At 33.7% G+C, this 24,845-nt stretch overlaps 2 protein-coding genes across 2 annotated transcripts in view; both read right to left on the reverse strand.

Annotated features, from left to right (window-relative positions):
- Positions 1-70: 70 nt before the first annotated feature.
- Positions 71-15,391, reverse strand: LOC126736844 (argininosuccinate lyase). Its single transcript, XM_050441399.1, has 9 exons — positions 15,239-15,391; positions 14,990-15,113; positions 14,764-14,933; positions 14,474-14,706; positions 14,212-14,405; positions 731-930; positions 561-674; positions 289-506; positions 71-222 (listed from the first exon to the last, which is right to left on the reverse strand). Exons 1-9 carry the CDS (start codon positions 15,239-15,241, stop codon positions 72-74), a joined length of 1,407 nt encoding a protein of 468 aa, XP_050297356.1. The 5' UTR covers positions 15,242-15,391; the 3' UTR covers position 71.
- Positions 15,392-15,419: 28 nt separating this feature from the next.
- Positions 15,420-24,845, reverse strand: part of LOC126736817 (histone acetyltransferase KAT7) — a 37,330-nt gene continuing 27,904 nt past the window's right edge. The window contains exon 14 of the mRNA XM_050441377.1: positions 15,420-24,455. Within this exon, the coding sequence (XP_050297334.1) occupies positions 24,252-24,455 (204 nt within the window). The 3' untranslated portion in view covers positions 15,420-24,251. The remainder of the gene's footprint in view (positions 24,456-24,845) is intronic.

Consider the following 24,845-nt stretch of genomic DNA (forward strand, 5'->3'; position numbering starts at 1 on the left):
TGAAGTAATTTTTCGTTTTATTTCAGACGCTTGAAGTAATTATCTAAGTAGGTAAGTATAAAGGAAAAGCTTTAAGCAAGTTTCTCTTTATTAACCAACCAGGCTTCCAATTTACGAATCTGATTAATGACACTAACTTTGGCCGTGCCTCCGATGGCTCGATACTGTTCGATGCTGTTCTCGTAATTCCACACTTTTCCAATGTCCACTTCAAAGTGTAAACTAAAACAAAAAAAATCGAGGCATAAGTACCCCATTTTAACTACTTCATCTTATTCATAAACTAACCTTATATTCTTAAGCTCCTCCAAAGTCAAGGCGTTAATACTAACATTCTTCTTTTCCGCCTCAGCAACCACTTGGCCGGCAATATGGTGGGCAGCGCGGAAAGCCACCCCTTTTCGCACTAGATAGTAAGCAACATCGGTGGCGAGCATTTCATAACTTAGAGCCGATTTACATTTATCCTCATTCACTTTTAGGGTTTTCACTGTACCAGTAGCAACCTAGATTATCATGAGAACTTAGATATTACAACGAGTTTCCATTTAAAGTTTTACCTGTAAAATTGATTTTAGTTTGTCAAACGTGGAAAACATTGACTCTTTATCACATTGCAGGTCTTTATTATAGGTTGACGGTAAACTCTTTAGAACCATCATGAAGCTGCAACACTAAAAGTGTATTTATTTGTTTCAAAATTGGGGAATGGGAATTTTTATGGTCTTACTTGTCCAAATAGGCTTCCACCGATACACCTTATCAACTCGAGACTGTCCGGGTTTCGTTTTTGTGGCATCAAGCTGCTCCCAGTCGAGTAAGATTCGTCGATAGTAACAAATTCGAATTCTTTTGAACTGTAAATGATTAAGTCTTCGGCCAGGCGACTTAAGTGGATGCCAACCATTGAGGCCCAAAATAGGAAGTCAGCTGAAAATAAGTAAAAATATTAATAAATGGATTCGTAAAATTCTATCCTTGATCAAGCTTGATCAAGACTTTCTTTATATGGAATGAAGCAATTTGCGATTTTTGTAGATTTTTCAATTTAAGAACTTTTACATTTAAGACTATTATACTTACACCTATTGTAAATCCGCATTCCCTTAAATATTATTGAATTTTTGCCTCTTTCAGAGCAATCCTTAACCAAACTAACATCGTTACCATGATGTGTATTATAATTATGTATCTCAACACGGAAAGTAAAATTTAAACTAGACAATCTTAGCCCTCTAATTACTTGATGACTGTATGTTGAAAAAGATCAAAATCTTGAAAACGAGTTATTAAAAGACACGAATTTTCATCTTTTCTCTTTTTCGGTAAATCAATGACTATGATTACTTTAGAATTCCAATCTTTTTGCCAAAGGTCAGGTACTGAAACTATCCAATGGGGCCTTCCTGTCAAAGCTTATTATGTAAGAGTAATACTATATTATACTATATATATATTTTAACGCTTAACGCTTTTAAATTTGACGTGTCACCATTGTTGAACGTTTGTCAACTGCTGGGCCTTTGCAACAGGATTTGCTACAAAACACTTTAAACTAGAAGGTTCAGAGTAAAGCCAGCTTAAAACAATAGTCGAGTCGAGTCAAGTAATACATATTAGACTTACAAATGTCAATTTCTAAGACTTAAAAAAAATCGACCAAGTAACTTAAAATGGCAGCTCCCATAAGTTCGACCTTGGTAATATCTGTATTTTTAGTGGCGCAACGCGAGCCAATTATTACAATTTCTTAAGGAATCAACTGAGCGAAGCAGTACGCCATACGACTTTTCACTGCTATCACAAAAGCCATGAACCTGTATGTCTACAGTATTTTTTAAAATGGCAAATCGAGATATTTTAATATTAACGGCGATTAATATCAATATAAACAATCATTCCAGTCGATTAAGTGCTGCATCTATTAACGTGACAGAGTTTTAATTTTTCTCAGTTAATTGCTCCATCCAATGATTGGATAAACCAATCCGAGTCAATGCAAACAGTTCTACTATAATAGATCTGATTTTTTATAATAATGAAAACGTTACAGAGGAAGGAATTAGAGACCCAAATGTATCTGACCAGTTTATAATTTATTGCACTTTACATTCTGATAACCTGCCCTTCTACAATTTCAGCTACCGTGATATTAAAAATATTGATAGTGAATAAATTTGAATCCTCCAAATAGGACTCCTTAGTACCCAAGTGTACTTTGGCCTCCTTGTAGGCCTAGTAGTGGACTGTATTTTCTTTAACCGTTACCAAACACCGTGAAATAAAACACTTCCGGTGAATTGTTTAACACAGTTTATTAACCCTTAAAACTCGTATTAAACAATCCCAACTGCGAACAGAAACTTATGAAACTAGATATTTTACAAAAAACATTTATTTGCAATACACATGCAATTTTTATTATAGCCGGAGCGCTATTACGCGTACTTAATATCGGCGAGTCAACAGACAGACTCTGACAGACTGACTATTTTTTAATAATACATCTTTTATTTTGGCGGTCTGCGGGCGGGGTGGCGCACGGATGAAGATGAAATACGGATCGGCAAGCTTCAAACGACGCGGCTTTTTTAATACGAACTACGCAGTGAGTAAACATGCCAACTTTGTTGATTCCAAGAACACTCAATTCAAAAAATTAAATAGGTAAAATTAATTGGCGCTCTAACATTCTCCCCCCCGTTGAAGCCCCTGGTTCAACCATATTTATTATTCCTTATCAAATGGCAAAGGACATAACTTTGTTATGGGACGTATAAACTCTCCCTCTTTAGTTCTTATTTTTACCATTCGAACCTTACTATCGGAACCTGGAACCGCTTCAATCACCCGTGCCAATACCCATTGCAAAGGAGGTAAGTTTTCATCTTTTACGAGAACAACCATATCCCTTTCTAAATTTTTTCTTGGCACATACCATTTCGGTCGATTCTGAAGTCTAGTCAAGTACTCAACTGACCATCGAGTCCAGAAATTTTGACGAATTTTTGAACATAACTTCCAAAAACTTAACCTGTTTTCGGGTACATTGGATACATCTCTTTCAGGAACGGACGTTAAGGGTTCACCTATTAAAAAATGTGACGGTGTTAAGCAATTCAAATCTCTTGAATCTGATGACAATGCACAAAGTGGCCTTGAATTAAGAATTGCCTCAATTTCTGTTAATACCGTAGTCATTTCCTCGAAAGACAATGTCAAATTACCTATAATCCTTCTTAGATGAAACTTGGTTGATTTTATCCCCGCTTCCCACAATCCCCCCCAGTGTGGGCTTAATGGCGGAATAAATTTCCATTTTATTTCTTTACTTGCTACAAAAGTGTTAATATTATTCCGATTTGTTTCATTTTTAAAAAAGAGATACACTTCTTTCAGCAAGTTATTTGCCCCTTGAAAATTAGTTGCATTGTCGCTATAAATTTTACAAGGACAACCACGTCTAGCTATAAATCTTTTCAACGTATATATAAAACATTCAGTGCTCAAATTACTGACTAATTCAATATGAATCGCCTTCGTTTGCATACACACAAATAACGCAATATATGCCTTTGTAGTCGTAGAACTTCTAAGTCTTGACTGTTTAACATATATCGGCCCTCCAAAGTCAACTCCGGTATTTAAAAATGGACGTCCAATTGAAATTCTATCCAAAGGAAGAGAACCCATAAGCTGTGCAGAAGTTTGCGCTTTAAGCCTATGACATTTGACACATTTCCCAATTACAGACTTTACTTCGCTAAGACCATGGATTGGCCAATACCTTAACCTTAAGTTTGCCAATACCGCCTGTGGTCCAGCGTGAAATAATTTCAAATGTTCTGCCCAAATAATTAACTTTACCACGTGATGCCTCGATGGCAATACGATTGGAAATTTTTGATTGTAGTCAATATCCGCCTTGGATAATCGACCATTAACCCTCATTATACCATTAGTGTCTAAAAATGGATTTAAACACTTTAAAGAACTAGTCTTAAATATTTCAGAATTATTGTCACCATCATGACAATTTAAATACTTAATTTCTTTTGAAAATGTCTCAGCCTGTACAAGTTTTAAAATTGTATTTAATGAACGTTTAAGTTCGTCAACTGTCAGTGGCCCAGATTCCCTTTTATCAAAAAATCGAAAACAATACGCAACAGCCCTTTGCAACCTATTAAAATTCGAGAACCTTATCCAATCAATGACCCTTTGATTTAACTCTACCTGAGTTAAAGCTATTTTTCGTTGCTCTGGTAGACCTTCAGTAATTGAACATTCCTCAGGTAAAAAATCAATTTGTGAATCATAAAGAAATTTAGGGCCCTTCCACCAAATTTTGTGTTTTAAAAGTTGCCCCGACATTAAACCCCTTGACAGGCAGTCTGCCGGGTTGTCCTGAGACGAAATGTGTTTCCACTGACAATTCAAAGTCAATTCCTGCACTTCAGAAACCCTATTGGCCACAAAGGTGGTCCATCTACTTGGTGACCCATTTAACCAAGCTAGTACAACTTTGGAATCCGTCCATAAAACAACCTTAGATATTTTAAGATTTAAAATTCCCAAAATTTTAGAAGTAAGGCGAGATACTAGAAGTGCTCCACAAAGTTCAAGTCGTGGCAATGACACTGTTTTTAAGGGAGCTATTCGTGATTTCGAGCAGAGTAAATTACAGGAAACATTTTTGTTTTTATAAATAGCCCTTACATATAAACAGGCCCCGTATGCTTTCATGGAAGCATCCGCAAATCCATGTATCTGAATTTCAGCAATATCCGAATTATTAAACAGACAACGAGAAATTTGTAATTCAACTAAACATTTAATATCTGCCGAAAACGATTTCCACTTATCTAAACTTGTTGATAGGAGTTCCTCATCCCAATCAACTTTACTTGCCCAGATTTCTTGCATTAAAATCTTCGCAACAACAATCACAGGCCCCAACAAACCCAACGGATCGTACATCTGTGCGATTTTTGATAACACCAATCTTTTTGTTATCTTGATTTCAGTTTTATCTATTTCATCTGGAACAGATATTTTAAAATAATCCTGAGTTGGAAACCATAACACTCCTAACACCTTATTTGAAAACTCATTATCCAAAGAAATGCATTCACCATCCTTGTCACTACCAACATTCTTTAACAAAGACAAATCATTAGCACACCATTTGTGCAATTTAAAACCTCCAGAGTTTAACAAACCAATCAATTGCTCCTGTAGTTCTAAAATTTCCTTTTTAGAATTTGCGCCGCAAAGAACATCATCAACGTAACATTGCTGTAAAATTGCCCTTGAAGCCGCCGGAAAATTACACATCTCATCTGTTGCCAATTTATTTAAGCAACGAGTTGCCAAAAAGGGAGCCGAGTTGGTACCGTATGTCACGGTTTGCAACTCTATGATTTTAACTGGTTCATCTGGCTTTTCCCTCCATAGAATATTCTGGAATTTTCTATGATCCGGGTTTACCTTAATCATACGATACATTTTTTGGATATCAGTCACTAAAACATATAAAAACGTTCTGAACCTACAAAGAATATCAAAAAGTTCCGGCTGAACGGAAAACCCTTTTAACATAACGTCATTTAGTGAATATCCTGTTGTCGTCTTACTTGACGCATCAAAGACAACTCTGAGTTTAGTTGAAACAGCATCCTCTCTTACGACACAGTGATGCGCCAAGAATACCCTTTCTTGTTCTCCGAATGAATCAGAATTTACTGAGTCCTCTTTTATATATTTTCCATGCCCTAAAGTTACATATTCATTTATGAACTCCTTATACTCAGAAAATAACTTTAAGTGCGTATGTAACCTTTTTTCCAAATTTTGAAACCTTTTCAATGCTAAATCATACGAATTACCTAACTTTAAGTATCCATTTTGTTCTCTAAATGGTAAATCCACCTGAAAAGATCCATCATCCAATCTGTTACAGGATTTAATAAATTTTTCCTCACACAATTTATCTTCTGAGGATAAAAACCGTTGACCTGATATCTCTTCCATTTGCCAAAATTTTGGAATTAACTCATTAATGTCCTGGCCCTTAGAATGACTAAACAAATTTACACTTAAATTATTGTTTGTGCTATTTTTAATACTATTTTTCTGAACTGACTTTACCGGCGCATTTCCACAAATTAACCATCCCAATTGAGAGTTTTGTAGAACTGGCAGACCTGACCCTAACCTAATTAAATCAGGCAGCACTAAATCAAAGTTAAACTCTGCTGAAATTAAAATATCGATATCCGATGGCTTGAAGTAATAAGGATCAGCCAATAAAATACCTGGTGGAATTTTCACCATATTTGTTTCTATAGAAACATGAGGCAACTTACAGGTAATCTGATTTAAAACTGCAAATGACACATCTACCTTATAGTTAGTAACCTGAGACTCGAGAACTAAATTAACAACCTCATTAATTTCTGTGACCTTATTTCCTATACCACCTATTTTAAATTCAGTTAACTTACAATTAACATTTGTTAATTTATTAAACAATTTCCTTGTTATGAAACAGCTCTGGGATCCAGAGTCCAACAGTGCCCTAGCCTCCAATTTATTGCCATCCGGACAAATCAAATTTACAATTGCTGTGGCCAGTATAACTTGTACATTAGAATGAGCCACAGCAGCCTGTTGTATTACAGGCTCCTCTAGAATACCCATATCAACCCCATGACTCACTCCAACAAACTCTTTCCCAAAGTAATCCTCATCTGAACCCAACTCCAACTCCGATTCTTGAATTTTATTCAAATTCCCAAAAACCCCTAACAAGGCATTAGAATTAATTTTATTTTTAACATCAGATTCATCTCTTTTTACTTCTTCACCTTGACCTTGACCTCCATTTTGTTTACTATTAAAACCTTCCCTATTACCATCCCAAGAATAATCATGCAATAGTAATAATTGTGTCTTTTTTTACACACTTGACAAGGTTGTTTGGTACAGCGTGAAACTGAATGTGAATTATCTAAACAAACGTAACATAAATTATTATTTTGAACTATCAACCTTTTTTCCTTTAATGACAAGTCAGCAAATTTAAAACATTTAATAAGTATATGCCCAACACGATTACAAAATATACACTTATTTTGAACATCATCCCTATGACTTTGCCCTTGAGATAACAGTGTATGTCTTGTCGGTTGCTTAGCGTATTTATCCCCCTTTGAATGCCCAATACTATTCCCTTTATAAATTTCCCGAGAACTTTCCCCTTCAATAGTTTCTAAGGCAACACAACGCCTTTCCAGAAAATTAATAAATTCTTCACATGTTGGCAACACTGAATTTGAAAAAGAGGCATTTCTTTCTAACTCATATGCCTTATGAGTTTGGTAGTCTAATTTTTGAGTAAAAAGAAAAACAAGCAGTACATCCCACTCCTTAACAGGCAAACCCAAAGCTGTCAAAGAATTCATATGTTGTCGAACATGAGTTAAAAAGTTTCTTATTTGTTTACCCGAACCCTTTGCAAGGTTAGGTGTATCCAACATACCCCTTAGGTGAGCATTAATAACTACCAGTTTATTTTCATACCTACTCTTAAGCAAATTTAAAGCATGTTTATAATTGTCATTTGTTAAAGTGAGGTCATTTATTAATTTTAATGCTTCTCCAGATAAAGCACCCTTTAAATATAAAAATTTTTGAACCTCATCTACATCAGCTGTATCAATAATTGCATTAAAAAGATCAATAAATGATTGCCACTCTTCAATCTTTCCCGAAAAAGTTGGTGTGTTTAAATGTGGCAACCTCGCATTCCTAAAACTATTGTTACCGGAGATTGAAACAGTTCCTTCAGGGACAGGGGCGGAAGATTGTTGCAAGTTTGCCGTCCTTAAATCCTCTAACCTTTTAATACTAGCCTTTATTTTTGACCAAATCGTCAAATATTTAGTTTCCATCAACTCCCTATCCCTAACCTCATCCTCATCCAGTTCCTCTATCTGAGATTGAACCTCACAATATTGTTCAAAACTATTTTGTAAAAAAGTTTCCCTAGTAGAAAATTCACTAACTTCTACATTGTCCGAATTTACATTTATGTTAACATAATTTTCTATCCTAGTTATTGATCCTTTAAATACACCTCTTTTCTTTTTTAAGGCTTCCATTTTTATTTATTTTTTTAATTAATTTATTTTTATTTTATAATTAATTTATTTTTTCAACCTTTTACCCAAACACTAACCTAGTATTATTCTAAGTCACTTTTCACTGAATACATTTTTAATCACTGCTTAAGCACCTTTTTTAAACCTTCATAAACACTGGTTTAACCTTTACTAACAACACCTTGTAAACCCTTTAAATTAACCAATTAATTGTAATTCTTCTTACAAATGACAAACTAAGATGTCTAAAACTAATTAAAAAATCCGTTAGGTGTATGTATACCTTAAAAACAAATTATAAGTTTCTTACTAACTTAATAAACATACAACCTTTTCCATAAACCTAAACACCCAATTTTGTTATAACACACCTTGTGTATAACTTATTTTAAATAGAGTAAATATGCTTTTAAATCTTTAACACCCAGTATTTTAATTATACAAGTAAGTACACCCAGTGTGAATTTAACCAAACTTATAACTTTAGCATCTACTAAATAAGATAAATACCTAAATATCTTATAAACCTAAAACCGCCTAAAACACCCAGTGTGTTTTTAATTATATTATTTAATTAACACAATACCTAAAATGCCTTAATTTTTAAATTACTTAACACCCAAATGTGTAATTTTTAACAAATCCCTAATATAAGACCCTGTGCCTTATTTTTAAATTAATGTCTTGTCTTTTAATTATATTCCTTTATGATATGCCGTAAATAATCCCAAATTCCAATTCCTTAAATCCTGGTGAATCAAACTTGCAGCAATCAACCCCAGTGGTTTTCCACAAGAGACCCAAATAATAATGAAAGATCTGACCTTATGTTAAACTCCAGTTTCCAACGGTTCCAGTTCTCCAGTTCCAAACCAAACTGACCAAATCCAGCTCGATTGGACCATGAATAAATTTGAATCCTCCAAATAGGACTCCTTAGTACCCAAGTGTACTTTGGCCTCCTTGTAGGCCTAGTAGTGGACTGTATTTTCTTTAACCGTTACCAAACACCGTGAAATAAAACACTTCCGGTGAATTGTTTAACACAGTTTATTAACCCTTAAAACTCGTATTAAACAATCCCAACTGCGAACAGAAACTTATGAAACTAGATATTTTACAAAAAACATTTATTTGCAATACACATGCAATTTTTATTATAGCCGGAGCGCTATTACGCGTACTTAATATCGGCGAGTCAACAGACAGACTCTGACAGACTGACTATTTTTTAATAATACATCTTTTATTTTGGCGGTCTGCGGGCGGGGTGGCGCACGGATGAAGATGAAATACGGATCGGCAAGCTTCAAACGACGCGGCTTTTTTAATACGAACTACGCAGTGAGTAAACATGCCAACTTTGTTGATTCCAAGAACACTCAATTCAAAAAATTAAATAGGTAAAATTAATTGGCGCTCTAACAGATAGGGTTTTCAATATGACTTAAGGCCTATTAACTGGAATATTATATTTAACTTGCAGAATGTTAACACTAAGGGTATTTTTTTCACCTCAAATATTCTTCAGCTTTTTGATGCGCCAGTAAGAAATGTAAGAAATGAAGAGTAAGACTTATGCACCTTGGATAACTGATAATATTCGTCTTCGCAATAAAGTCCTAAAAAGATTTCGACAAACTAAAAATCCTGTTCACTGCCCTACTAACAACTACGAAACTACAGCTATAAGGGTTGAAAAAAGGCTTCTTTAAACTTTAAACCAAGTAGAAGTAACATCAAAGAAAAATAGAATATCATGAGAAAAATCGGATTTTGTAAATCAAAAATTTCTTTTCATTCCTGAAAACCTTAAAAATGTCAACCATATAAACTCTTACTTTACTCAAAACGGCATTTTGATCTTCTAAATTATTATCGATGTAATAGGTTAACAGAGGATTTATTTAATTTTGTACAGATCAACATTATGAATATTTTGAGTAAGCAGGTTTGAGGCAACTGGTGGCGATAATTTAAATGTTAAACTTATGAATGCTGAATATTTGTGGTCTATTTATTATACCGCATATTACCAATACTTGAATATTAACTGAGGAATTTCCCACCCCCCGGAAACAAGCTAACATTCTGCCATTAGTAGACAATAATAAAATGCGAAAAAACGATTTGTATAACGTGTAATACGAGTATTTTTCTACTTGCAAAGCGCTTTCGGCTAGCAAATAGCCATCCTCAGTGCTACGACTCAAAATAAATAATAAAAAACAAAAATAACAAAAAACTCTCTCCCTAAAGGGGTCAAGACTTATTTTAAATAAACAAATTTAGACAAACGTACGTCACGATTTAAAAATTAACAATATTTATACAATTTAAAGGTTCAGACAAAGAAGACAATAACCATCATTCAAATGAATGGATCAATGAATCTTCTGGCTTATAAGTACCAGTTTTGTCTAAGGATCTTGAAAAGTGTTTGGAGTCACAGATCAATTTATTCTTGACAAATAATTCTGTAATTTCTGTAAAACAATTTGGTTTTCGTTACAACTATAGCTGTGCGACTGCCTTTTGTAATGTAGCCGATGAGATTTTCAGATCTTCAGAAGAAAACATGTCGACACTTCGATAGTGCTGGTTATGTTGGATTACAGCAGAGCTTCATTCAATATCTTATTCTCAATTCTTGCTTTTATAAGGTTTTCTATTAAAGCAGTGGATCTCATGAAAAGCTTTGTCGCTGATAGGAAAGATGGTCTTTTTGTACGGTAAATATTAAAAGTCTTTCATCCGGCGTTCCACAGGGAAATATTTTGGGTCCCCCTTTCTTTATTTCATCTATATGTCCACTTGTTATGTGTTTAAAAAATTCAAAACGTTTTATTTACGCTGATGACACCCAGATAATTTTTTTCCTTTGATACCTCAAATCCCGAATATGCCAACCATTGTTTAAATGAAGCCCTAAAACTGCTGTATGACCATTCTGAAGAAGTCTGTCGCTATGTTATTTATTAAATACACTTTAAGACAAAACCTAATCGCATTTATTTGCACATCAATAATGAACCAATTTTATTTCCAAACGTGACTTAAAATTTTCTCTCCGTGTAACAAAAAGGTTACTAAAAGGTTATTCGCTGCTTAAATCTCATTATGCTCTGCGCTTCTCTGATTTGTTTTAATATTAAAGTGTTAAGTTACCAGGCTGCAACAGCTCTTAACTTTTTGTTTAGAAGCTGAAATTTGTCTTTTAATCCATGTGCCTATTTTTGCTGACAGTTGAACGATGTTGATATTTTCTTTTGGATTAATAAACTTTTTTATTTTTATTCTTACCTTAGCTGCTCAGATCTTCACAAAATTAAAACACTGAATGTTGGACAGTAAGATACACACTCCATCCCAGGAAAGCGCCAACTTCCACAATATTCCCTTTATGTTTATTTCTGAGGCTGGGTACTAATGACATATGGGTCACCCATATCTATGCAATCAGACATAAAGTCCTCCGGAACTCTATTAAGCCTGCCTTGCATAGGAATCGCCTAGATCTACAAGGTACGCACGGATATATTCACGATAAATCGACCTTTACTATCCCCCCTAGTATTTTTGACAAAATGTTCCTCTACTTCTTGTTCTTCTTTGGAACAAATTTTAGATGGCATTTGGCATTCCTCTATCTGCCAAAAACGTTCTAATTGAACTTGTACACACAATTTTTGGCACACATAACATTGGTCGATTTTTACGTATAAACTAATTATAAATGAATTTGATTAGTGAATAAAAGATTACAGTGAATAAAGATTACATCTTTTACTTCGTAAAAGTTGTAATCTTTATTCACTAATAATAAATAAATAATAAAATTACTCATCCTTCCCGAATAAAAATACACCTTGCCCCACAGATTCGACGTAAATAAGAGGTGTCGAAAGCAATGTTTGACGTTGACCCTTTAAATATCGATATATCGATTTTTTTGTCTGTCGTATAACCTGAGACACGCAACAATTATTATTTGGATTTTTACTTGGATCTTGATATACTAGAACCTCAACACGTATGGCCCCCGTGGTCGGAATCGAATCCAATAGACCAGGATTCGACCGAGGGGAAGCCCTCTAGTCTAGTGAATTATGCTGAATTTGACTAACTGTCGAATCGTAATGCAAAAGCGTATTATGTTTTTTATGGCATAATTTACAATTCGAGGAAGGGCATTTATTTTCTTCCGAATTATCGTTTTTGAAGCAATTTATCCATAGATTTAATTTTCTGATTTCTGCTTCGCGTTTCTTGTGAAATAGTATCAAAAAGTCGCTGTAATGACCATTTTCACAAAAATAGCAAGCAATTTCTTTATTATTTTATCTAGTATTTGAAGGAAAATGAAAACATTTCTTAACGTACCTTTCTCCACTTTTGGATTGATTTGAACGACTAGTTAGTTAAATGTCTTGTTGGTTGGATTGGGTATTGATGTTCTGATTGAAAAGTTGACACTTATTAGAAAGAAATAACACGAATTGACTGTAAGTGGGAAATTTGTAATATTCAATAATGCTTTTTACTGAGCCCACTAAACAGCCTTTAAAGTACCCTAATTTAGTATTATTTAGGGTTTTAATATCTTCAGTGAATTAGAGCCTTAAAAGCGTCGTGAAACCGTGACCAATTCTCACGCGAACAGGCAAAGGTGGGCTGATGGTGGCAAATCGATACGATCACGGACTACAGTAGGCTGAATTAAAACATTTAAAGTTGCTTGCTGAAACTGATTCGACTAAGAACACTGTGACAGTACAATTCATCTTTTAGCTTTACCCACAGACTCTAAAAATTCGGCTTCAAATACCTACCTCTCCTTCCTGTGATTTTTAACCTCTGTGCTACTTATGTTCAAGACTTTCAAATCGGTGGAAACTTCATCATTGTAAGTTTTATCGATCTTTTTTATACAGAACTTCGATTGGTAAATTAGGGTCAAAATCCGCAACGACTCTTCATCTGCCACCTTGACTAGACTTAACGTGACTTTTAATAAAATAACGTATGTAAGCTGTTGAATAACGAATGTTAGATATAAAATGTAGGACAGATCTAAGGGAATAAATTAAAATGTGGAGAAAGATACACATAGTTGTCAGTTTTTTCAGCTTTGATTAAACACAACACTGATACTTCTTGAGCACTAAGTAATGTATGTCTATATTCTAGTCAGCGCGAGAATGACTTGCACAGTATTATTCACTGAATAAATGTCCCGATATCTTCCTGGATTTTAAGTGAAATAATGACTTTTTCACTTTTTAAATAACGATAATCCGGCTCGAAGGATCATAAAAGTATGTTTGGGCGCTAATGACTTGACCCGTTATATTACTGTGACCACATAATTGATGAGACTACTGGTTCAAGGTGTTAATGATAGGATTTATTTTTACATTTAAAATGCAAGATTAAAGACATCGTTATGCTAAATGTAATGACATAATAATATGATGTTTTGCATACGACCGTTAGCACAAAAAGACAGTCAGATTAATATCGACGCACTCCTCTCCTGATATCTAGTTCGCCAATAAGTTGTTTATCTGTGGTGCTCTGAGAAATTAACGAGCCTGATCTTCTGATACTAATGAAACGTGGGGTAAAATGATAAATTTCCAAACACTTGGGTCAAAGGAGTGTTATTTATTTACTACATCATTCATAATATTAGATATAATGACTGTTACTTGATAGAATTGATAAATACGAGGGTTCCTTTTTTTAAATATGAGGGGAGAGAGATTTTTGAGTTAAGTTGTGCATTTATTCCCCCTTTAATTTTAATGTTAAAAACACGTAATACTTACTAGCTCTAAACTATCAACTGCTAAAGAACATTGGTGATAGCCTCTATAATTTACAGGTGTTATGTTATTTTGTGGATTATAGTTAGCCGTCACCGTACATGTGTTTGTAAGATGTTGAGTAAATAAAAAAACCACCTCGCAGTTATATAGACTGCCAATTTCAAAAAATTTACCAAAAAAGCTTCACTTTTATTGGCAATATTAAGAATACTCACCTATAAAGTTCCTGTCTCCTACGGCCTGCATACTATTATCAGTTACGTCGGCAAATTGAAGCGATTTGGCCAACTCGAGTCTGTCAATATTAAACGGATTTCCCGCCAAGGCGCCACTGCCCAAAGGCAACAAATCCAACAGTCTAAGGTTGTTTTCGAGTCGATCACAGTCGTTTTTCAGATTCCACGCGTGACTGAAAAAAACGTAAATCTTACCTACTTAGGTAAAATTAAATTCTAAAAACAACTTCGTTTTTTTTACCTAAGTAAGTAATGACTCCATCGTACAGGTTGGGCCCTTTGAAGGTGTGTATATCCAGGCATAATAATCTCAATCTCTTTCAAAGATCGGGTTGCTACGACCCTTATAAGCTCGCAAATTTCATATTGCAACACCCCCAGATTTTTTTTGAGCCACAACTTCATGTCTGTCACCACTTGGTCGTTTCTACTTCTGCCGACGTGGAGTTTCGTCGCCGGTTCTCCAATAAGTTCCTAGAAGTTTATTCTTGAGAAAAACAATTCTTAAGTAAGGTGGAATTGCAAAAACACCTTTAGTCTTCTTTCATTTGCAGTGTGGATGTCTTCGTCCCCGTTCTTAATTGCGAATTCGTTTTTATCCCACTCGATTTGAATTTTATCCAGTCCATCACAGATTTGCATCATTTCTTCTTTCGTTAGCAGATTTATTCTTGATAATCCTTGTGCAAAAGCTTTACTACCTAAGGACCATTATTTTATTGCTCTGTTATGTAAATTTTAGTATTATTTTATATACCTTCAATATCTTCTGCATACATTCTTTTATCGAAGTGTAAAGATTCATTAAGAGCTTCCAATTTTGGGTCTGTAGAGTGGGTGAAACGTCCGCCCCATAGTTTGTGTTCAGTTTCTTTAGATTCCTAAATTGATTTATGGCAAATTATATTTAAAAGTGTCTTGTTTTATTTGTGTTAAATAACGCTGTACATTATAAGGTCAACAAAAGCTACCATGTTAATAGAAATAATCGAAGTAAATAACTTACCATTATTTACTAATTTCACCAAATTTAAATATACAAAGAAACTGCAACTCCGAAGACTACCTGAGACTCAAAAAAAAATCAAATCAACAAAACCGAAAGGCTGGAATAACATGACTTTATCAGTGAAAAGGTCAAAAAAAAACAGAAAAGTTATCATTCGGATGGGAAGAAAACAAGTGACAAGAAATTAATTAGTCTTTACTAAATAAATATATAATTATGCGATAAATATAAATAATACCTAGATAAGTACAATTTATTTACATTTCGTAATTCGCATTTATACATATTGCCTTATGTTAACATTAACATTTGAGTATAGAGAAAAGTAGAGTATAGAGAAAGTGATAATTTGGAATACTGTTGGTAACTTGGAATAGATACTTATTTGTTAAAACTATTCATAGTACCATTTCGCCAAATATAATATAAACTGATGACTTTGGCCTGTATATAGGTGACTGATTTTGTAGTTTTCTTAATTTATGGTAGAGGACAACACAGCCGGCGATTGGGAAATTACTGTATGTTGAGTGTTTTTTTTATTTTTGGGGCCAGAAAGCATGCGATCAGTGCATTGGAAGAAAAAAGAAAATTCTTTGTTTTCAGTTAAAGGTACATTTTTAATTCGTATTTGTTTTTAGCAGCCAGCCAACTGGAAAAGAATTGGCATTGTTTTTCAGTTGGCTGGTTTAATGCAAACTAAAGACTGCTTGTAAAGAAGTAACCTTAGGGCTCTAGATGTACATGCACTCTTATCCGCCATATTGGTTCATACTGCGCGAAAAATCGCACTGCGAATTTCGCAATTTTTTTGGGAAATTGTTTATTGTGAATGTTTTCGAGGGTCTAATAGTGTTTTGCAGGGTTTATGCGACCTCGTCCATTGATCATTGATTTGTAGAGAACCGTTTTTTTTTACGGCGTAAATGCGTTTCACGTAGTTGTCGACGATTTCACATATCTACCTATGACGGAAAAAATTGCGTGTTGTCTATATTGAAGGTTAATTATAATAATAATTCTTGCAAATGTGCTTTCATCAATTTGAGCAGTACCTGGAGAAGCGAAAGTATTTTAGAAACGTACCGTCAAAAGTGTAAACAATTATCAGATTAGCTTCAATTTTTCTGCTCAGATTGAATACATATGTGCATTTGGTCATGAATTTTGGTAAAATAAGCTGAGGTTTTTTAAAGTAATCATTGTTTTTATTTGCAACTCACAGGGAATTACGCCTTAACTTAACTTCTTAGATATAATGCCATGAAGAGCGAGGAAGTTTACAAAGAGCATTTCTGAAGGCAAACAAACAACAAATGTAAAATTGAATTCACATTTTGATATTTGATGGCACTGCAGTATTTTTTTGATCTACATTTTAATGCTGGTTGCTGTTACAGTTTGACACACTTGGTAAAAAGGAATCTGGTTATAACGGTTGACTCGAAAAATGTATTGATAAAGGTAATTTTAATTTTATCATGATTATGGTACATTTTAAAAACCTGTGTAACGTAAGATTACATGCTGAACTGCATTGCACGGACGAAGAAATGTTGAGGCAAAGTGATTCTTGTGACTTGTGAGAAATGCGCTCACCGTAAATTACTGATTGCCAAGGAAAATGAGGTGCTCGAACAGCAGTTGGCATGAATGCGTAATGTTGTTGCGAGTCACTACTCCAATACACTAATTGGAAGAATCTTAAGAAAGTACAACTAAAGTTACTGTTTTAAAAGTTATGCAATCGTCCCTTTAATTCGGTGCAAAATTGTTATGATGAATGTTACAAATACTTACTCCAAGTATGTTACATTGATCATTTTTCTGGAGTGAAAAGTAACATGATTTACTCCGCAGAAAATTGAACTGATTTTTAGTATCATAGTTTGTCAATATTGGTAATTAGTTCAAAATATATTATTTTACAACTGCAGCGGGCAATTTCACTCTATTATATAGTTTTGATTTAGTTGATAAATTGGTGTAAAACAGAGACAAACCTTCATTGGAAAAATCTATCCAAAACGGATTAACTACAATTTTTATACATTCAAGCAGAAGAATTAGGGTAATGTTGTATAAGAGTACGCATGAGTGTAAGAGTACCCAGGCTTATTTTTAATACATATCGCCATCTATTAAATTATCTATGCAGTCAGTCATGTTCTAAATAGCATACGACACTGGATACAAAAATAGAAATATACATTATCGACACACCTGTTTTAAAAAACCTGTTTTGTTGTTGTTTGCGTGGCTAAAATTTAGCAAGAAGTAGGTTAATAATGAAGATATTAAGCAAAATCTAAAATTATCAACATATGCACAAGAGTACGCAGTAAGCAATGCATAAGAGTACGCAGTGCGTCCTCTTAGACTTTGCAGTGCGTGCTCTTATAAGTAATAAAGCTCTAGTGAATATAGCATAGAAATCAGCGTTTTTTTTTAGATTAACAAATTTGAAATATGAGCCGTTACAAAAGAAAAAGTGAGCGGAAGCTAGTGTTCACCGAAGGCAATATGGAAGAGATTAGGCAAAAAATTGCAGATGGTTTTAGTGAAAGAAGTATAGCCAGGGAAATGGGAATAATTGAAGCAATATTAAGAAAACGGTTAAAAGCAGGAACGATCCCCAGCTCCTTAGGACGATTCAAAACTGATATACCTAACAAGTAAGGGACCTGGATTTTAGATTTTATGGGATTACCAAGAAAGATTTGAAAATAGCGGCTTATAAGTTTGCTGAAGCTAACAAACTTCGGCACAGGTTCATAGTAAGGTTCACAGCAATATTAAAAAAATGGCAGGTGAATCGTGGGTCAAAGGGTTTTGTCAAAGACACAAAATAGTACTTCGGCAGCCAGAAAAATGTTCAATGGGTTGAATAATGGGTTTCAATAAAAGCCAGGTAGATAGGTAGGTTTTTTAAAAATCTTAAAGACTCTTTATGAAAAAAGAAACTACCTACCAAATTCAATATACAACATGGACGAAACAGGGGTATCCACAGTACCTAATAAATTACCCAAGGTTTTATCCAGCAAAGGCAACAAAACTGGTTGGAAAAGTAGCTAGTGCAGATCGGGGACAGCTCGTTACAGCGGTATGTTGTTTTAGCGTTACGGGGACATATATTCCTCCGGCTATGATATTTTTTAGAAAACAGATGAAAGATGAGCTCTTTTTAAATGCACCTACTCGTACCTGCAAAGTGATATCGGACTCTGGGTTTATAAACAAAGAATTATTTTGTCAGTGGTTGCGGCATTTCAAGAGCTACAGCAAACCTAGTGCCGAAAATTAAGTACTGTTGATCTTCGACAACCATTCCTCTCACCGTGATCTAGATGCAATAAACTTCTGCAGGGATAACTATATTGATTTACTCTCTCTACCACCTCATGCAAGCCATTGGATGGTGGTTTCTTTGGCCTATTAAAGTGTGCTTACAGTAGAGAGTGTTATAAGTTGATGGTAAGTAACCCTGGAAAGGTAATAACGCAGATGCAAGTTGCCGGACTATTTAACCAAGCGTATTTTTATTACACCAGCGTCGCCAATATTGGAAAATCAGAAAACTCACTCAGAGCTTCCGGAATATATCCCTATAATCCGGATCAGTTTAACGATGATGATTTTGCCCCTTCCTGTGTGACAGACTCACCTTTTAATACTCCGGACGCACCCACTAATATAACAGACGCACCCAATTATACAGAGAATGGCCAGCTCAATGATGAAGTTGTGGTGGAAATAGATGATCCCGAACCTTCCACGAGTATTTCGATACATGCAACACCTCCATCGTTGGATATTGCCAGCCTTGATATAGTCTGTGAAGACGGGATACTTATATCGAAGAATTCGTCTACTTTTTAGGCTTTAAATCGGTCGATCCCAGCTCCAGAAATTTTACCTTTGCCGCAAATAAAAGAAAAACCAAATCTCCCTAGATCAAGATCACAGAAATCCAAAATACTCTCTAGTACTCCATTCAAAGATAAACTTCAAGAACTTGCCGGAATTAAAAAAGGAAAAGAAGAAAAAAAATCGAAGCAGCAAAGAGAAAACTAGTTGTTACTGGCTCAAAATCTCAGAAAACAAAAAAAGGCAAAAAAGAAAACTAATAAAGATGTCGAAAAGGAAGAACGTTGCCCAGGATGTGGAGAATTGTACTCAGAATCTTTTGAAGATGATGACTGGATTATGTGTTCTTGGTGTAACAGTTGGTGGCATGAATCTTGCACCACATATGTAATGGGAGATTTTGTTTGTTTTAATTGTTCAGAGTGACGACTTTAAGCAGATACTACGTTTTTCATTTTCCTTTAAGGAATAATGTTTAATTTTTTATAACTTTTAATAAACTTACCTTTTCTATATGAAATCTTTTTATTTTATTAGTAAACAATCAAATATAACATGACGTGCAACCATATTTTAGAGAAAGATATAGTGCGTACTCTTATAAATGTGCATAAGAACACGCATCTGAAGACTTTTAAAAATATTTGAATATCTCCTTTTTGTCTTACAATGTATAGCATAACATATTTGACTGTGATTACTTTATATTATAAAATTTTAAAAATTTACACTTCGCCTAAAACTGAGAAATTATTTTAGAGTTTTCACTAAGTGCGTACTCTTATACGACATTACCCTTAGTTATTAGTCTTAGTTAGTATTCATTGGAAATTAATTATCTGATTTTTTTATTTATTTCATGACAATAACTTACAGTTCGTTTATCTAAGAAATGAGATTTCGGTTGTCAAAGGCAATTACTTTAATGCAAATTTACAAAACATGCCTATTATTATGTGAAATTTTAATGTAAAATTTTCTGACAAAGGGGTAATGCAAATATTACCCATAGAAAACTTTAATACTATGAGCTAAGTCAGTAAATTTTGCTTTACAACTTTTGGATTTTTTTCAAGTTTATCCCACAATTGTCGGTTTTGTAAAAGATAATAATACCACAAAATAATATCATGTTCACGTTCAATGGTCTGGAGCAAATTTTTAATTTGACCAATTGTACAATTGACAGACAGATTACAAAGAGACGTCGTTCAAAATTGTCAAGTGCCCTGAGAGTTGTATTAAAACAAAAAAAACCATAATGTTTAGGTGAATCCATATTGCTCTATGCAGATCAATATGAAATCTGTTAATAATTTGAGACGCTGATCAACATAGCATCTATATGGAAAACATGGATCCACGTGATCCAACGTGGGTTGTACGTACATCTGTTTTTAAATAATCTGAATCTACCCATTCTACCATTTTTGAGCCTATAAAAGTGGTTACTTTTAGAGCCGCAAACGTTTGCCTGGGATTGTTACTACATAAACTCTTAAACACTTATCGCAGGACATTATAAGTCAAACGCAGTCCCAGTGCATACGTTAATTATTTGCCAAATTTATAATTCGTTATGTTTTACCTTATACAATGATTTTCTAGGTCCAGGATGTTGATTTGGCACATCAAACAAAAACAAAGTAGGCACTGCGGTTCTTACAACAATTTGCGTTGTTACTTTTAAGCACCTTAAGCAAGAATCCTATTTATCTCGACTCATATTTTGAATCCACTTTTTCCTTTGTTCGTTGTCACTTGAAGCAGATGGAAATCTGAAGACCCGAAAACTTTTAGTTTCTGAATTTGACGAAGTTGGCCCTCAGCAATAGCTGGCATATTTTTCATTTGATGACAAAATGCAACGCTCCCCACCTCGCATGGACCAATATGGCGGATGAGAATAACCGTATATCTAGAGCCGTAGTAAGTTATTGATTTTCTAACATTCCAAGGAAAAACTAAGAGTATATGGGGTTGCGCCGTAGATACGAGAATTTTTTCAAAACTTAATATTTGATACCCTTGCTTGTTTGTGCCAAGCTTTCTTATTATAGTTTTAATACAAAAACGCCAAACTTTTTCAAAGATTTAACCAAAAGTGATTAAAGTACAATTGGACATAGTTATGCATAACGCGACCAAGCGCCAAATTCGTTTTTTTGAGCGTTAGAAATCTATAGTTAAGGATTTAAACTAAGCACCAAATGGTAGATAACACTAGCTGAATTTTGCATAAAACGACTAAAGGCCACGAAATTGCATAGGTCAATTAAACGCCATGATACAGGGAGCTTGGCTTAGTAATGCAAATAGCAGTTAAATTCGGTTACGCGATATGGCACCGAAAAATAGGTAATATATCACGTGATATTTGTCAAATTTTGTTCATTTTTCTCGCAGATGCATTTACCGAACTTAGCTAGGAAATATCAACTGACGTTTTTTGAGTGTTTTAATTCAAATTTAAAAAAAAGTGCTGAAACGGACTGCTATTATACTAAATCGCGCATATGAAATAAATTTAGAGGTAAGTAGATACCAAACTCTCTAGTGCTACTATGAAATGGGGCAGTAATAGAATTTTTTAGGTAATCGTTAGTTGTTACAAAGAAACTCTAGTTTTATTTGATACTTCAAATTCATGGTATGCTATAGCTATGCAGTTGTAATTTGCTTAGCTTATTATGTTAGAAAATAAAATGGTTTAGTTTTACTGTAATATTGTTTTTTACTCTATAATAAAAAGTGCTTTTACAGGATTTTCTAAAAGATTTGTAAGGGTTTTAAATAGTCACTATTCATTTTAAGTCGGTGTTCCTAACAAAATTTTCATCTGTTCATAAACTACCTTAATGAAAAATAGTCGAAATATACAGTCTAAAAAGAAAATACGTGGCATTGCATAAACGCGCTATGCGACAAGTTTGGCGTGTGGTTCAATTTTGTAAAATAAAAAACCTAATAATAAGTAAAAAAGCATAACCAGGCTAGGTGACATTTTTTATCATAACTTCTAAAATTTATTATTTTTTGCTAAAAACTTAGATAGTATAATTTGAAATAGTGTCTTGGATGATAGCTTGCAAAAAATAGATCTGTATTAGATTTTATCGATTTTTAAGGGAATTCGAAACTTAATTGTGTTTTCCCACAATTGTCATTCTGGCGCTTGGTCGCGTTATGCATAACTACGTCCAATTATTAATCAAAATAAATCAAAAAGGAGTCAATTGTACTACTTGTGTGATTCATAATTGAAGCGCTGGGCACAAGATACATAACTCGACAACAAGGTACATAAGTACATTTGGTAATTTTTAGAAAAACGACTTTATATGTCATATGTCGTTTTCTCGTCAAATAAAACTACACTTTTTATTATTAATAAAATACATTCAAAAATGCTAGCTTTGTAGAGTAAGTTTTCGAAATTCTTGGGTTATATTAAGAAATACTGAAGTTTAAAAATATTATTTAGCACATTTTTGATTATCAGTAGTCTTTAAAAAATACTAGCCATAGATCTTCTAGGTTTTTGATGTTTCTTTTTCTAATTTGTTATTCTGTGCGGCCAAAGATTCTCTATAAGGTTCAAATCGGGTGATCCGGAAGGCCATTCCAATACACAAACTTTTTTCATAAGGTAGCAAGTTTCTTTCCAATATGTATGTAACTGTAACTGTTTTCTGAATTTTTCTGTTTTTATACAAATTGGTTGGACACCCAAACAAAATCTTTTTTGAGATATTTAATGACACACATGCTCACCTAAAATTACGGCCAAAAAAGGCATAAGCCACATTTTTTTTTACTTATTGTTATTTCAGATTCAGATAGTGATTCAGGCTCACTATCTCTGTCTGCTATACTATGATTTGCACTAACAGTAATTTCAGACAAATTGTCTAACCGCTATGTTGTTGACTGAAAATATCCAAAAAATTCTGCATAGACAACAAAATATTTTATATTACTCTGCAAATGGCTTGTGACCTTTGTGCACAGTTAAATAATAAAGAAATCTCGATTTTCAGTAAAATAATGCTTAAGTACCTTGTTGCCCCAAGCCCTTCAATTAACACCATGGATATCAACCGGTATGATCCTGCGTGTGATGTGGCACAATATTGTGATTACAGTAAATGAATAACGACATTCAGCAAATCAACAAAATATCAATCAATGTTTAAATAATATATTTAATTTCCCAAATACCAATGGTCATGAAATAAACCCAAAAAACTCAGCAGTAATGTTTTTTGGTCAACATGATGACCAGATTTTAAGCTAAATAAATATTTATGACTCGCTTGTGCTCTCACGTTGTAATTTTGTATGATTCGTATTTAGATATAGAAGCTCAAAATTCCTTGCAAAAAAATACAAAATTGGTGCGTTCGTTTTATTTGTAATCTTAGGAAGAAAGATTATGTAGCCATATGCTCAAAGAATTAAACTGGCTTAATATTAAGGCTAGAGAAAAGCTTGATTTTGGCTGCCTCCTTCATAGATTGTTAAAAACTTGAAAACCCGAGCACCTGTACGAATAAATACTAGTTTGAAATAACATACACTTGCCGACTAGAAATAATACTAAATTTGAAATCGCCAAAGACACCGAACATCATCATTTTCAAAAAGATCATTTTCCTATTCGTCTATAAAAGTACTTAATGAACTCCCGGCCAACTTTTAAGAGTTCCCTTTCTTTTCCTTTAAAAACAAATTTTAAAATATCTTGATAACAAAATAATATTTTTTATATTACAAATATTATGGTTAGATAATTTTTTTTTCTAATTTTTAGAAAAGGTTTTTATTATTTGTAGCTGCCTTTTGTAAGACAGCATATAATTATTCATTATTCAACTTTACAGCCAACAGTATGCATTTAAAACGTTTATTAAAAAATTTTAGGATTGTCAAAACATTTACAATTTCTTTAGTTACTTGAACATGCCTAAAAAAGACATACAATAATGTATATCTATAAAGAATTAATATAAAAGTTAAAACTAGATCTAACATAATACTAAACCGTTTCCATTTCCATACCAAATAGTCCCATCGGCCATAAAAACTCTAAACCACCGCAAAATAACGATAAAACCAGAACTAAAAATTACTCCGATTCTCATACGGACGTTTGACTTTGCGGCGGTATCCATCTCAAGCAAGTGGGATCGATTTCCTTCTGTTGCGAGGCACGCCTTTGCACCCGTTCGACGTATTCGTCGAGCACATCCTGTTTCTTTAAAATTATATGTTTGCCCTTCCAATATTTCATCATCCCTAAGGCCTGCAGTGTTGATACGATGTCGTATGAATGGATCGCCATCTAAAAGAAATATATATATTTTTTTTATGAAGTAAATAACATTGACGTGTAATGTATTGGAAACGAGACTGGTTAGCGTCATCATCAAGATAACAATTTACAAAAGAGACCTACTCAAAGGAAAATGATGCTCTTATAAAATTGAAAAGCTTCGAAACATTGGATATGTGCAAGAAAGCTGTAATTGATTTGAAGTAAAAAAAAAACTAATATAATAACTAATAATAATTTGCTTTATGAAAAAAAACTATATATTTATTTTATAGATGTTACTTCAGCAGTTCTCACACTATTGATTATTTTAACATTTAATACAGTTTTTTGGAAAACCTATACTAAATGTTGGGTTTTTGTAAAAACTGTACTAAATCGCAATTCTTTGTCAAACTA

This window comes from Anthonomus grandis, chromosome 1, assembly GCF_022605725.1.
Source record: "Anthonomus grandis grandis chromosome 1, icAntGran1.3, whole genome shotgun sequence".
Classification (NCBI taxonomy): domain Eukaryota; kingdom Metazoa; phylum Arthropoda; class Insecta; order Coleoptera; family Curculionidae; genus Anthonomus; species Anthonomus grandis.

Bases quoted from the DNA above. Each gene is read 5' to 3' on its own strand.
- LOC126736844 (XM_050441399.1), bottom strand. The intron at 14,707-14,763 runs GTGTTTTTGCAA...ATAAACTTCTAG, and splicing joins CAAATGAAAGAAGACTAAAG to GAACTTATTGGAGAACCGGC. The intron at 675-730 runs GTAAGACCATAA...ATACACTTTTAG, and splicing joins GTGGAAGCCTATTTGGACAA to TGTTGCAGCTTCATGATGGT.